This window comes from Mesoplodon bidens (assembly GCF_964165515.1).
Source record: "Mesoplodon bidens genome assembly, chromosome: 4".
In the NCBI taxonomy this organism is placed as follows: Eukaryota; Metazoa; Chordata; class Mammalia; order Artiodactyla; family Ziphiidae; genus Mesoplodon; species Mesoplodon bidens.
This window is the reverse complement of record NC_138160.1, coordinates 99,468,796-99,482,776: the sequence shown is the minus strand read 5'-3', so window position 1 is coordinate 99,482,776 and position 13,981 is coordinate 99,468,796. Positions and strand designations below refer to the sequence as shown.

The window sequence follows — 13,981 nt, the reverse complement described above, 5'->3', positions numbered from 1 at the left end:
AAGGAATGAAATAATGCCATTTGCAGCGACATGGATGGACCTAGAGACTGTCATACTGAGTGAAGTAAATCAGACAAAGACAAATATTATATGATATCGCTTATATGTGGAATCTAAAACAATAGTACAAATGGACGTATTTACAAAACAGAAATAAAGTCACAGATGTAGAAAACAAACTTATGGTTACCAAGGTGAAAAAGGATAAAGCGGGGGAGGGATAAATTGGGAGACCGAGATTGACATATACAGACTACTATATATAAAACAGATAACTAATAAGAACCTACTGTATAGCACAGGGAACTCTACTCAATACTCTGTAATGACCTATATGGGAAAAGAATCTAAAAGAGTGGATATATGTATATGTATAACTGATTCCCTTTGCTGTACAGCAGAAACTAACATAACACTGCAAATCAACTATACTCCAACAAAAATTAATTTTTAAAAAATCTCATAAAAACTTTTCTTTTCGATAAAGGAGTACTTCATTTTCCCTAATATACTTACTTGTTTCTTTTGGAAAATTTATATTTTTCTATCACACAATTAACATACCATGTCATAATAAAATATATATACCTTTCAGATACAAACAACATATCATACTATCACTTACACATGTAAGGATAATAATGTAGCATTGGAGCTTTGAGGGTATTTGAACATTTATGATTTTTATATGTGTTCCACATATGCCATTTTTAAGACAGAAATCACTGACATCTTTGAGTACTAGTGTACTGAAGAGACATTAGATTTTTTAGGCTAAAACAATGCGGTTTGTTTATTGTAGGGAGCAAAGGGTAAGGAATGATATGATAGCAATATTTATGAGAACTGAAAAAAAGTACAGATTGTCCATTCAAGGGTAATCAAAAATTAACTGTGGAATTAAAGTTAAGGAAAGGAATTTAACAATTTCAGCTAAATAGATCTGGGTTATAATATAATTCACCAAGCTATTAATTTCATGTATTATTTTCAAAATAATGAATTTTTTTAAAGAAGCTTAAAATTAAATATTCCATACCTATATGAATTTGAATTAGAATGCTCTTGGAGATGGAAATCTGAAGCTAAAACATCTTCATCTTCGTCATCACTTTCCAGACTCTCTTCTGAATCATATTCTGCTCTACTTTGAGAAGCAGGTAGAAAAGGCTAAAATAAAAAAGTTACAGAATTTATCATCCAACCATCTGATTTAACACATTCAATTATATAGTCTAATATTAGCAATTTATCCCATTTTGGGGTACTTTGTTATAAAAAAGTAAAGTAACCAGTACTTGGCTGCTACTTTTTTGACATTCTATGCCTTCAACATCACTTTACACAATTCCCTTATTTATTCATCCAATCAACAAAAATTTATTAAGTATCCACTATGTGTGAAAAGTATACTCAATGTAAGAAATTTGAAGACATATATATAGTCACTGTTCTCACAGCACTTATATTTTAGTGGGGGGAAAAACAGGCAAATAATAGAAAACTAAATATAAATTGTATTTAGCTGTTATAAAGAAGAAAATAGCACTGGGATCAAGAATATTAACAAGGGACTTCCCTGGTGGTCCAGTGGTTAAGAATCTGCCTTCCAATGCAGAGGAGGTGGGTTCGATCCCTGGTCAGGGAACTAAGATCCCACATGCCGTGGAGCAACTAAGCCCACACACTCTGGAGCCTGCCCACCACAACTAGAGAGAAGCCCGTGTGCCTCAGTGAAAAATCCTGCGTGCTGCAGCTAAGTCCAGGCTCAGCCAAAAATAAAAATAAAAAAATATTAAGAAAACACCTAATATGATAAAAAAAAAAGAATATTAACAAGAGTTGAGATAAGCTGATCATGAAAGGCCTCTTTGAAAAGTGTCATTTAAGTGAGACCTAAAGGACAAGAAGGAATAAGCCATTTAACAAGAGGGAAGAAAAGCATTTTAGGTAGTAGATATGGTATGTAAAAAGGCTTTAATAAGGTAAAAGAGTTTGGTATGGAAAAAAAAAAGAAGTTTGGCTGAAGCCTACTAAAGCAAGAGGATAATGTTGGGAGAAAAGTTGAAGAGAACAGCAGATGACAGATCAGGTAGGGTTTTTGTACAACACAGTAAAGAGTGTAATGGAATGCCACTGATGAGTTTTAAGAGGATAGGTATTGAGATTTATACTTTAGGAATGTTACTATGACCATAGCCTTATGAGAGAAAAGTCAAATGGCAAGACAAGAAATGGAGACATCAGTAACTAAGGCAAGAGTTGGCAGTCTGGATACAGGTGTGTGATAGAGATGGAGTGAAATAACACATTCAAGGTATATTTGGGGGAAAGCACAGACTTACTGATCAATTTGGAGAGCAAGGGAAAGAGAAGGAAAAGACGATTTCTTGGTTTCTGGCTTGAGCAATTAACTATAAGGATGAAGATGCCGTTTACTAAAATGGGAGGACTTTGGTTGTGACATGGGAAGTACTAAAGAAAATAGATATCAGAAACCTAAATCCTGAAGAAGATCAAGATTCACAGGTCAGGTAGAAAAGGAAGAAGAAAGAAGACTATGAAGGAATAAATAGTAAGGTTAGGAAATAAACTAGAAGAGACTGGTATCAATAGAACAAGAGAGAAAAGTAATTCAAAAAGGAGGAAATAGTCACATGGGTTGAATACTGCTAAGAAGTCAAATAAGATGATGACAAAGAAGTTTCCTATACTTGATAACATGGATACCACCTGAATCTCAACAACAGCAGGTTCAGTGGGGTAGTTGTGTCACAAGTCATATAATGGGTAAATATGAACGGGACCTATGGTAATAGAAAGATAATGTGTTTACAGTTTTGAAAAGTTGAAGGAGGATGGGAAGCAGAGAAATAGGATAATAGTTCGAAAAAGTTTTGGGATCAAAGCAGGATTTGGAATGGGAGACAGTAGAGCACATTTCTGTTCTGATGGGAAGAGCCAATAGTGAAGAGAGAAGACTAGAGAAGAAAAGCAAGGATAGGATTCAGAATAGCACTGAATCTTTGATAGGAAGGATGCTTCCTTGATAGTAACAAGAGAGAACAAGATGAGGGCTTCATGACAGAATGATGAAAGACTTCTGTCCGGTTCTATTTTTTTTTTAATGACATAAGATGATGTCATCAGTTAAGAGTGAGGATGAAAGAAGAGATGTGGGAAATTTGAAAAGAAAACTTATAAAATCTTGGGTCCAAAGAAGCCCAATGAAGTAATATAGCAGGGAGGGCAGAAATTCTGGAAAAGCTGAGGGAGGAGTTTGGTAAGTCCTCTTCCCAAAAAGCAGTAATAAAACTGGAAAAAGTTGTCAAAAAAAACCATTTAAAGATACTGGAAACTGATCAAATACATACAACACACAGAGAAGTATTTATTTAAGAAAAACTACTGAATCTCTGGTAAAAAGTGAGCATCTGGCATTTTGGCCAGGGGGTACTCCTAACCCAACCCCTGCCCTCTGTGGCCCATTTGTTCTATCAGGGCCAGCAGCCTGTGAGGACAAAGAACTCTGCGGCCTGGCCAGAGGGGGCTGACTTTAATAAGAATTCCATGCCCATAAATCCAGAGAAAACTATAATTCGAAAAGATACATGCACCCCAATGTTCAATGCAGCACCATTTACAACAGCCAAGACATGGAAACAACCTAAATATCCATTGACAGATGAATGGATAAAGAAGATGTGGCACATATATATAATGGAATACTACTCAGCCATAAAAAAGAATGAAATGACATTTGCAGCAACATGGATGGACCTAGAGATTATAAGAAGTGAAGTAAGTCAGAAACAGAAAGATAAATACCATAAAATATCACTTAAATGTGGAATCTAAAATATGACATAAATGAACTTATCTACGAAACAGAAACAGACTCAGACGTAGAGAACAGACTTGTGGTTGCCAAGAGGGAGGTGGGGTAGGGATTGGGAGTTTGGGATTAGGGGATGCAAACTATTATACAGAGAATGGATAAACAACAAGGTCCTCAATCTATATTCAATATCATGTGATAAACCATATGAAAAATATGAAAAAGAATGTATATAAATGAATACTTGAATCACTTTGCTGTACAGTAGAAATTAACACAACATTGTAAATCAACTATACTTCAATTAAAAAAAAAAAACGAATTCCATGCCCAGCAGCATTGTCAAAAACAAGAGTTCTCAGCAGCAAACAATTAGGGAAGGATAACATTTCAACTAGCCTGAGGCTGAGATACAGATTGGAGCAAGGGCAGACCAGCCAGAAATTTAACCAGATACAGGAACAAGACAACTAAAGAAGGCCTTGCTAATCAAGAATCATATACCCAGCAAAAGTAAAACTATGCTTTAAAAATGAAGATGAAATAAAGATATTCCAATATAAAGAGTACATAATAAACATCTGTTGAATGAATCAATGACTACAAAAGGCAATGTGAAACAAGGTGATATAAATGCCCTTCTTTACCCTGAAGCAAGCAAAAATTACAAATGTTCTGTGACCATTTAAAGATTTGTCAGAACATTAAAAATGTTTACAGTCAGCTATAAATGTATAGGAAAATGAAAAAAATAGTAAAAACAATACTTATTTAGTACACTGTAATTAAAAAATTAGAAACAGTGAGAATTAAAGTGTTTTATTTCTTTGTAAGAAATTTATCAAGAGTACTTTGAACAGTGCTGGCCTTCTTATAACTCAGGAATCAAAGCAAGCTTCTTTTCTAATCGTTAGCAAATAGTCATACTCCTTTCTAAGTTTGTATCAGCGTCCAACTTTTTACTCTTTGCACTTTCAATGTTGTGAAATATTACCCAGGGTTCTTTTAATGTGAAGTGTTTTGCCAATTTCACTATCTCTGGGCCATCTTCATCCTTTTGTCACACTTTCCTCATTTAGGTTGATAAGCTGGCCTTTACTAATTGCCTTTGGCTGTACATCTACAGTCTATCAAATGGCAGCAATGTCAGTATTCCCAAAGTTAGCTATTTCTTTTTTTTTTTTTTAAGTAGCTTTTTTTTTTTTTTTTAAGATGTTGGGGGTAGGAGTTTTATTAATTTAATTTATTTATTTTTGCTGTGTTGCATCTTCGTTTCTGTGCGAGGGCCTTCTCCAGTTGTGGCAAGCGGGGGCCACTCTTCATCGCGGTGCGCAGGCCTCTCACTATGGCGGCCTCTTGTTGCAGAGCACAGGCTCCAGACGCGCAGGCTCAGCAGCTGTGGCTCACGGGCCCAGCTGCTCCGTGGCATGTGGGATCTTCCCAGACCAAGGCTCGAACCCGTGTCCCCTGCATTAGCAGGCAGATTCTCAACCACTGCACCACCAGGGAAGCCCTAGCTATTTCTTCTATAACTTTACCTATATTTGATTTGAATTTCACTTCCAGTACTATCACTTTTCATTTTTCAGTTGCACTTTTATCTGCGTTAGCCAATTCCCTCTTCTGATTAGCCAGTTTTGTAAAATGTCACTTGTGTTTATTATGGGAGATAAGGAGGCAAGACAACCACATGCTTTTCTGTGTATGAACTGAATACTGAATAACAGGTACTAAATGACCAATCACTGACAGACTTTGAAAGAACTGTTGTGATTGGTCACTGATCATGAGGTGCATTTGTTATTTACATAGTGATTTGTGGACTGAATAGCTAGCAGGAAAGTTTGTACTTTATGCGATTTCCCATATTTAATAAATTGTGGTAACTTTAAAGTTGAACAGTGTTGTTGAGGGACTGATGTTATTTAACTAAAAACTGAAATCTGTGTATATCAGGACAATGCAGGACTGCCTGGGGTATAGAAAAGGAATTAGAGTATGGATGGCACTTTGACTTCTGGCAGTCTTGATTCCTTAATTACTATCAAGCATTAAGGTGCTAACCAATTTATCTTTTCATCTTTGCTTTGTTTAAAATGCAAAAATCATAATTTATAAAAGAACTGCCTTAAAACCTGGTTGAAATATGTCCAAAATATTTTAGGGTATATTTTGTGATAATGTACCCTGATAAAATGAAAATTTTCTTAACCAGTGTGGAAAAATATTTGGAAACGCCAACAATTACACTTAAACAGTTTCATTTCTGTTTAACTACACAAATAATCATCTGGATAACACTTGTATTACCTTGGCAATGAAATAGTCCCAGATACTGAGCTCAGGTGGAATGAACTTCTCTTTAACTATCAGTGATTCCTGGCTTAATGGTGGTGAGGAAGAGGTCACTGAGGCAGATTCTCTGCAAGACATTTTTGATGGCCTAAAACGTTTGTTCTGTTTCTCTCCTTCTTCCACTAGTGAAGAAACTAACAAGAACAAAATAAAGTATTACAAAATAAGTACAATTTTCATTGTTCTGATTTCACCTATTTTTACATAAGACCTAAGGTTAACTACAAATAAGTACATACACAAAACTGAGATTATTATGATAGTAAGGTAAGAAAATAGTGGAGGAAGTGAGACAAAAATCATCTTGTATAGCGATCTTTGTTTTTATCTCATCTTGTCCCTTACTTTCTGAATGTTGACTTATCTAAATTATCTACATCTTTCTATTTTGTTTTTTAAGAATATCATGGTATGTCCGTGGTAATTAAAGGCAACAACTCAGTTATGAGATTCTTCAGTAATCACTTGGCCTTTTATCTACTAAAAAACTACTACTAATTTTTCACTGAAAATATTAAAAAATTCAAACACCAAAACTACCTACTAAACTGATTCAGACTTTTAGAAATGGCTTGGAGATAGAATTTTCTAGTCAATGGAACAACAAAGAAGAGGGAGAAAACGCAATCTTTATTGTTTTAACTTCTAAACATTTAACAGTCGATATTCTCTTAGTATTTTACCTTAGAGTATTACGGGCATTAGCAAAGAAAAACAAGTTACACAAATCTTTAATCAATACTAAGTCACTAGATGCAAATCACCAATAGAAAATCAAGGATCTCCTGGACTTGGTCATGGTCTAATAGATAGGTAAACAACCCCATATTAAGGCACACCAATATTGTTCTTTAATGGTTACAGCAAGAAGTCACTTACCTTCCAAAGGAATACAAGTATTTGTGTTTTAATACAATTTTGTTTTATTGCTTGAAGCTACTTAGCTTGCATAAACAGCATGCTCATGCATTATATCAAGCTACAGCCAAGCTGAGTCTAACAGAATAATTTAGTTATTTCAGAAAAAATAAAATAAAGATGAATAAAATTAGTATACAAAGGGATTGCTAAAAAGTGGTATGTAATCATTCAAATGACTTTAAAAAGAACCATCATATTCAATGTGTAATTTTTTCTCTCTGATCTTATAAGCAATTGATAATCAACAATCGTGTTTCTAATATATCTGCTGTATACATTTATATACATTCTAAAACTTAAACAGTGGTTTTACCAAATTCTCATTGAGTAAAAAATTTAGAATATAAGGGTATTTTTTTAATCTGTCAAAAAAATTAATGCTATGTTTTAAAATAAATTTATCACTTGACAAATATTATTATTCTGCTTGTTTTGTTTTTAGATTATTAGAAGGCATGTGATATGAACACAGACGTTTAGGGAAAAATAAAACTTACAATGCTAAATTCACAGATTTTACCAAGCTTGCTATGTCATAAAAAAGCAGAGTTTTTAAAGCAAAACATAAAAAAAAATTTTTAAGAGAGAAAAACATTTGTAAGAACAGTGTGTGAACCCAGATAATTGACATGAAAACAAGAAATTAACCACACTGAGGGGAAACATTTAAAATTACAGACTCAATTCCAGAAGTATAAAACTTCTTATCGAAACATTTCTGATGCACAAGGACAACAGGGGAAAAACGGCAAACAGGTTCACAGTACCAAATGTTATATTACCTGAAATCCTACAAATTAAGACCTTAGTGATACCTCCCAGCAAACAAGAAATGATTTGAAGCTTATCATTAGGGTAGATGCTCCCTCTTCTTTTCCCTCAAATTGCAGCAAGACCTAAGACAAATTTATGCTTATATCACGTTGGGTTTGAGTGGTCATGAAGCTTAGGGGCACGAATAGAAACTGTGTAGCTGCTGGGTGCTTAACCATTTGTTTTTGAAAAAAGCTAATAATAAAATATCAAGAACTGTGTCACTCCTTGGATACAAACTGATTCTACTGTTCCATTATTAAGGTAGTAAATGGCTACTTTACTAGTAATAAAAGAAAAAAATCAGCATTAGGGAGAAATGAAAAGGAACTTGGATATAGATAGAGCTTATGAATTATAAGGGGCATGAAGAAGTTAGAAAGTGGTTAAAGAAAAACTAAGGTGTGCACAGGAATAATGACAATTCTTATACCTGCAAACATTATTATGAAACACAACAAAAATTCTTAAAAGATTTTGTTTTGCTTTACAATATGCAATAAAAAGCAAAAGTATGGATTTCTCACTGTTAGCAGAAAAGAAAGTAATTTTTCAAAAACTGCTATTGCTTAGGTGATTGTCTACTTTAAAAATTAACCATAATAGGGCTTCCCTGGTGGCGCAGTGGTTGAGAGTCCGCCTGCTGATGCAGGGGACATGGGTTCGTGACCCAGTCTGGGAAGATCCCACATGCCGCGGAGCAGCTGGGCCCGTGAGCCATGGCCGCTGTGCCTGCGCGTCCGGAGCCTGTGCTCCGCAACGGGAGACGCCACAACAATGAGAGGCCCACGTACCGCCAAAAAAAAATTAACCATAATAAAATAATTCAGAACTCCATGAACATTCACCCACACTATAGTTTTAATTAATTAGAAAAAATAAATCCCTCATTAACATATGTAGAAATCACAAAGTAAATCTGATTAAAAAATAAATTACTGATTTATGTACCTTAACATTTTTGTTAAGAATTCTGACCTGAGTTAAAGTCTAATAAAAATCATCTACCATTTTCTTATATTACAAAGCTTAAGTCATATTTAAATTTTATGTCACTATAAGTGCATTAAGTATATAATAGACATGTAGAAAGAAAAATAATTTAGTTCGTAAGACCATTATTGCAAAGAAAATTAAAATCAGAATTTATACCAGAACAAGGAAAACAATGGTAACTTTTAAAATCTTCTCATAGTACTGTTTATGAAAACACTTTTTTTGTTTGTTTGTTTTTTTGTTTGTTTGTTTTTTTGCAGTACGTGGGCCTCTCACTGTTGTGGCCTCTCCCATTGCGAAGCACAGGCTCCGGACGCGCAGGCTCAGCGGCCATGGCTCACGGGCCCAGCTGCTCCGCGGCATGTTGGATCTTCCCGGACCGGGGCACGAACCCGTGTCCCCTGCATCAGCAGGCGGACTCTCAACCACTGCGCCACCAGGCAAGCCCTGAAAACACTTTTTTTTTTTTTTTTTTCTTTTTGCGGTATGCGGGCCTCTCACTGTTGTGGCCTCTCCCGTTGCGGAGCACAGGCTCCGGATGCGCAGGCCCAGCGGCCATGGCTCACGGGCCCAGCCGCTCCGCGGCATATGGGATCCTCCCAGACCGGGGCACGAACCCGTATCCCCTGCATCGGCAGGCGGACTCTCAACCACTGCGCCACCAGGGAGGCCCGAAAACACTTTTTAAAAGACAGATTTTTGAGGGTTCTAAGCATGTATTTCATCTTCAATATACAATACATTGACACTGAATAGATGAATAGGTTGTCAGGAAAATGAAATATTCTAGACCTGTCAGTTTTCACTTGGCCATATTTAAACACTAGAAACTAAAAATATATCAATATATATAACAATTTTGGCTGAATTCAGATCAACTTTTCTAAAACTCATCATTTTATTCCCTTGGTCAACAATGTATACTGAATATTAACTAATTTAATTACACTCTTAGGACATCATGATTACATTCAACAGTAATTCGAACATACAGGGCTGCTTACTTACAACCTAAAATTTATCAAGCTGGTGTGCTGCTTTAGTTGGTGTGCTTTCAGAACAACATAATAATGCCTTCAAAAACTGAGATTTCAGAACTCTGCCTTATACTGAAAGCCACCCCTCCTTGTCCCTTTGTCTTGGTTGATTTTCTGTTCTCAGATTTTGTCTCTCCAACTGTCAGTTTATCTGCCTCACAGGACTGCTACTTCTAATTACTATTACTGCCTTTACTACCTACTATCTTCACTTCTTCCCTTTACTCTGTTTTTCTATTTTTTTCTTTTTCTACTTGTTCCTTCACAAACTAAATCAGCTTTAGAAATAGCAGACCTTTGGCTTCATCATTAAATAAATGTACTCTTTTTTCTGGTTAGCAAACTGATGAATCATATCGTTTATGTTTTCTGTACATGCTCCTTCAGTTACATCCATGATTGATTGCATTCAGAATAGTTTCTGGGTTCTTATAGACAGATGAGCATCACATAATCTATATGTGGCTATATCCAGCCCCATCACTAAGTAAACCTCATTTTTTAAGTATCCTGTATTATTTGGCTACCATGTCCCAACGCAAGAGGTTAAACATACAGATGCAGATAATTTTTTTCACTTTGATTATTTCGGATTCAGTAAGTGGTGAGATAGAGTTGATTATATGATATTTGTAACTACAAATAGCTATATCTGAGTGGTTAAACAAAGAACAACCTGGACTTTGAGTAAGGTTGTTTATATATCTGTGCTCAGAAATGCTCCAGGAATTGTTGAAGTTGAGGCTTGCTGACTGGTTAGTAAAAATGTATTTTTAATTTTTTACAAGTATGTGGACATTCTATTTCAAGAATGTATCCCTTTATAACATGTTGTAATAACAAGATCAAAGTGTTTAATCTCAGTAGACCTATAAATCGTACTCCCTCTCAGACTTTGAAATTTTTTTTAAATGAATTCAAATATCTGAAGTATATATTCCAACATGAGTTTCATAAGTTAGTCTTTTCTATTTTTATCCATATAAAAAATAAAGCACAGGAAATTACTCTTTAAAAATTAGAAAGGAGATGTTACAAAAATTAAAATATTGTTAAAAATTTTACAGCCAAGATTATCACATATGGGCTAATAAAAAAAAGAAAACTTAAAGGCAGAAAGCATCATGAAGATTCTTTTCAGGTCAAAAAGCTTGTTTCAATCTTTTGTGTTTAAATAAATACAGTACCTACAGTTACAACATTAGAAAGTTAAGAAAAGGTAATACAATTGTTTAAAATATTTACTTTACATGATATTATGAACACTTAGAAATCCAAAACCCTAATGGCTGGAATCATAATATGCAGAACATAAAGCAGCCTTATTTGAAATGTTTTTCCAGTCATTTCAAGCCATAGTCTGATTTATCATGATTAGCATTGACGTTTCTTTATTTCTACACATTTAAAAATATGTTAAAGTCTAAGGAATAGAAAATATCAAAATGAAGAACTTAAAGCATAATAAAAAAGCAGGATGGTTTTTTAAAATGCTAATCATTGTTTTAAATCAAAAATATGACTTGATTAATGGAAAATTTTCAGTTTGCTAAGTGCCAAACAGAATAAAACTGGCCCACTGTACCCCAACCCCTCCAAAACAACACAAAGCAAGCTGAACTGTAAAAGCCTATTTCTAAAGCTAATATCTTGCCTGCAAGACTGGGAGGGCTATGAGAACTGATGGTTGAAAGAGCTTTGGAAAAGCCCACACATTCCATGGAGAATACCACTACCTGGTGGGGGCTAGGCATAGCAAAGTACCTTCCTGCCAAAGAAAGAAGAGAGATCTGATTTGGGATAGAACAAAAACCAATGTTACAGTATATTTCAAAACAAATGAAAATTTCAATAGTAAAAGATTTTAAATTACATTAGATAGTTCTAATCACTGGTGCATGAGTATCTTAAACTTTGATAATTACACCAGAAACTTTATACTGCATATTTACCACAAAACTATTTGTTCATGCTTTAAGAAAATGGTCTGTAACAGAACTTTCTGTGAATGAATTAAAATGTAATTACATTTAACAAAGTTATCATTCAGATGAATAAATAAAGCTGTAGCCTTAAAAAATAAAATAAAACAGATTAAAAACTAACCAGGTAAAGCTTTTGAGCGTGTCTGTTCTTTGCTGGGAACATGTGCACCTCCACCAAATACAGCAGACCACATTTTTTCATTTAGAGGGTGGGCCACAATCCGAAATAGTTCGTTACTAGAATGTGTTGCCAAGCCATGGATGAAGAGACTAAGATACACTGCTGTGAGAATCTCACAGAGCAAGACTGTAAGCCCTGACTGGGCTTCCTCCCCAGAAGAATTCAAAAGTCGAATTAGAGAAGTTATTCCTAGGAGAAACAACAAACATAGCTACCATTAGCTACCATTGACAATAAACTAAATAAATAATCCACATTTCCTAATTTTTGAAAAAAGTTACAGCATCAGAATTAAAATATTTTCTGCCATAGATTCATAGACTAGTAGAGGTTATTGCAGTTAATGCATAAATGTTGAGCTATTTGTTCAATTTAGACAAACACTGGAAATCTGTAATCTGATTCAAATCTGATAGATAAAATTTCATTGCCATAACAAATGTTTTTGTATTATGACAAAAGCAAAATTAAAAAAAGTGATATAACAAAATATTTGAGTTATTTTAGTATGATGATAAAGGAAAAACTAATATTACATAACTGGATAATTTGTAATAAGTGGTGAATAATAAACTCGTATCAATTCGAACAATAGTTAACAACAATGATTATCATACAGCAAAACCAAGCCAAACCTACTTTTTCCTCATCTGATTAAATTCAATAAGGCTAAGAAAAACACTCACACATATATAAATTATTTATACCTGGCCACTGAGCTGGTGATGTATTGGGAGTTATGGCTTCATCTAAGCTTCCTGTTTTCAAAGAATGTCGATGGGGAAGCAGTACTGTCTGATACACCATTCCAGTAAACTGATTTGTTTGAAATGAACTAAGAGAAAAAAATTTAAATAATAACAATCTATAATGACCTACAATAACAACGATATAATAAAACAATAATAATAACATACAATGATCTAAAATGAATTTCACATGTAATACTTCCATGTTTTAGATCTATCATCTAGGGTACCTTAAATACAAAATTTTGTGTATTAATTATACTGCTTTACACCTAAGTACTGTGCTTTATAGTCTAGTATTATAATAAAACAAAATGTCCTTTAAATTTTCTAAATGCAAACAGATATGATAGCTTTTAAATATATTTACTGTTAAGACATAAAATATGTACAAATGAAAAAACTAAATCATTATTGGCCACAAGTAGCAAGCTTATATATCAAAATTTAAAACAAGGTTACTGAGTTGAAGAAGTCAGTTTAGGTTCAATTTGATATTTAATGGCTAGTCTACCCTACACTAGGGTAGGTTACATCAGGTATATGCACCAGATAACAGGTGTTTAATGAAACACATGGTTTCCGTCCTCATGCAATTTATAGTCTGGTGGGGGAATCAGACACAAATAATTTTATCATACTGTTTTTAAAGACAAAACCTATGCATACAGTGATATGAAAGCAAAAGGGAGGAGTGATTTCACACAGTTTGGGAATTCAGGGTAAGCTTCTCTAATTAAATGGTACTTTAAGCTAAAACTAAATAAACTGATCAATGGACAAAATAAATTACAGCTTGACACAAACTACAAAATAAATATGACAGAAAAATAGTATGAAAAATTTGTTAAACCCTGTCAGTAGTTCCTGTATCATATGTTAAGTAAATGAATATAATATTTAAAAATAGCACACTTATTTGTTTAGATCTGTTCTAACTGGCAAGTTGTCTTAGTCATAACAGTTTGATACGTATGGAAATAGCTTCTCTTGTTTTACTTTCCCTTTTCAAGATGGCAGAGTAACAAAACCCAAAAATCTCCCCTGCTAAAGTAAGCCTATGGAAATGATAAGAAAGATAAAAATATGTTGATGAAAACAAAGCC

General features: G+C 34.2%; 1 protein-coding gene across 5 annotated transcripts in view; it reads right to left on the bottom strand.

Annotated features, from left to right (window-relative positions):
* Positions 1-13,981, bottom strand: part of DMXL1 (Dmx like 1) — a 137,460-nt gene that overhangs the window by 58,185 nt on the left and 65,294 nt on the right. For 3 of the 5 annotated variants that reach the window (XM_081230457.1, XM_081230453.1, XM_081230454.1), the window contains exons 27-30: positions 12,834-12,961; positions 12,067-12,315; positions 6,149-6,327; positions 1,040-1,170 (exon numbers count right to left, since the gene is read on the bottom strand). In XM_081230457.1, the coding sequence (XP_081086583.1) occupies positions 1,040-1,170; positions 6,149-6,327; positions 12,067-12,315; positions 12,834-12,961 (687 nt within the window). Of the gene's footprint in view, positions 1-1,039; positions 1,171-6,148; positions 6,328-11,614; positions 11,729-12,066; positions 12,316-12,833; positions 12,962-13,981 lie in introns of all 5 variants that reach the window. The other 2 variants (XM_081230455.1, XM_081230456.1) reach the window with 1 other exon arrangement.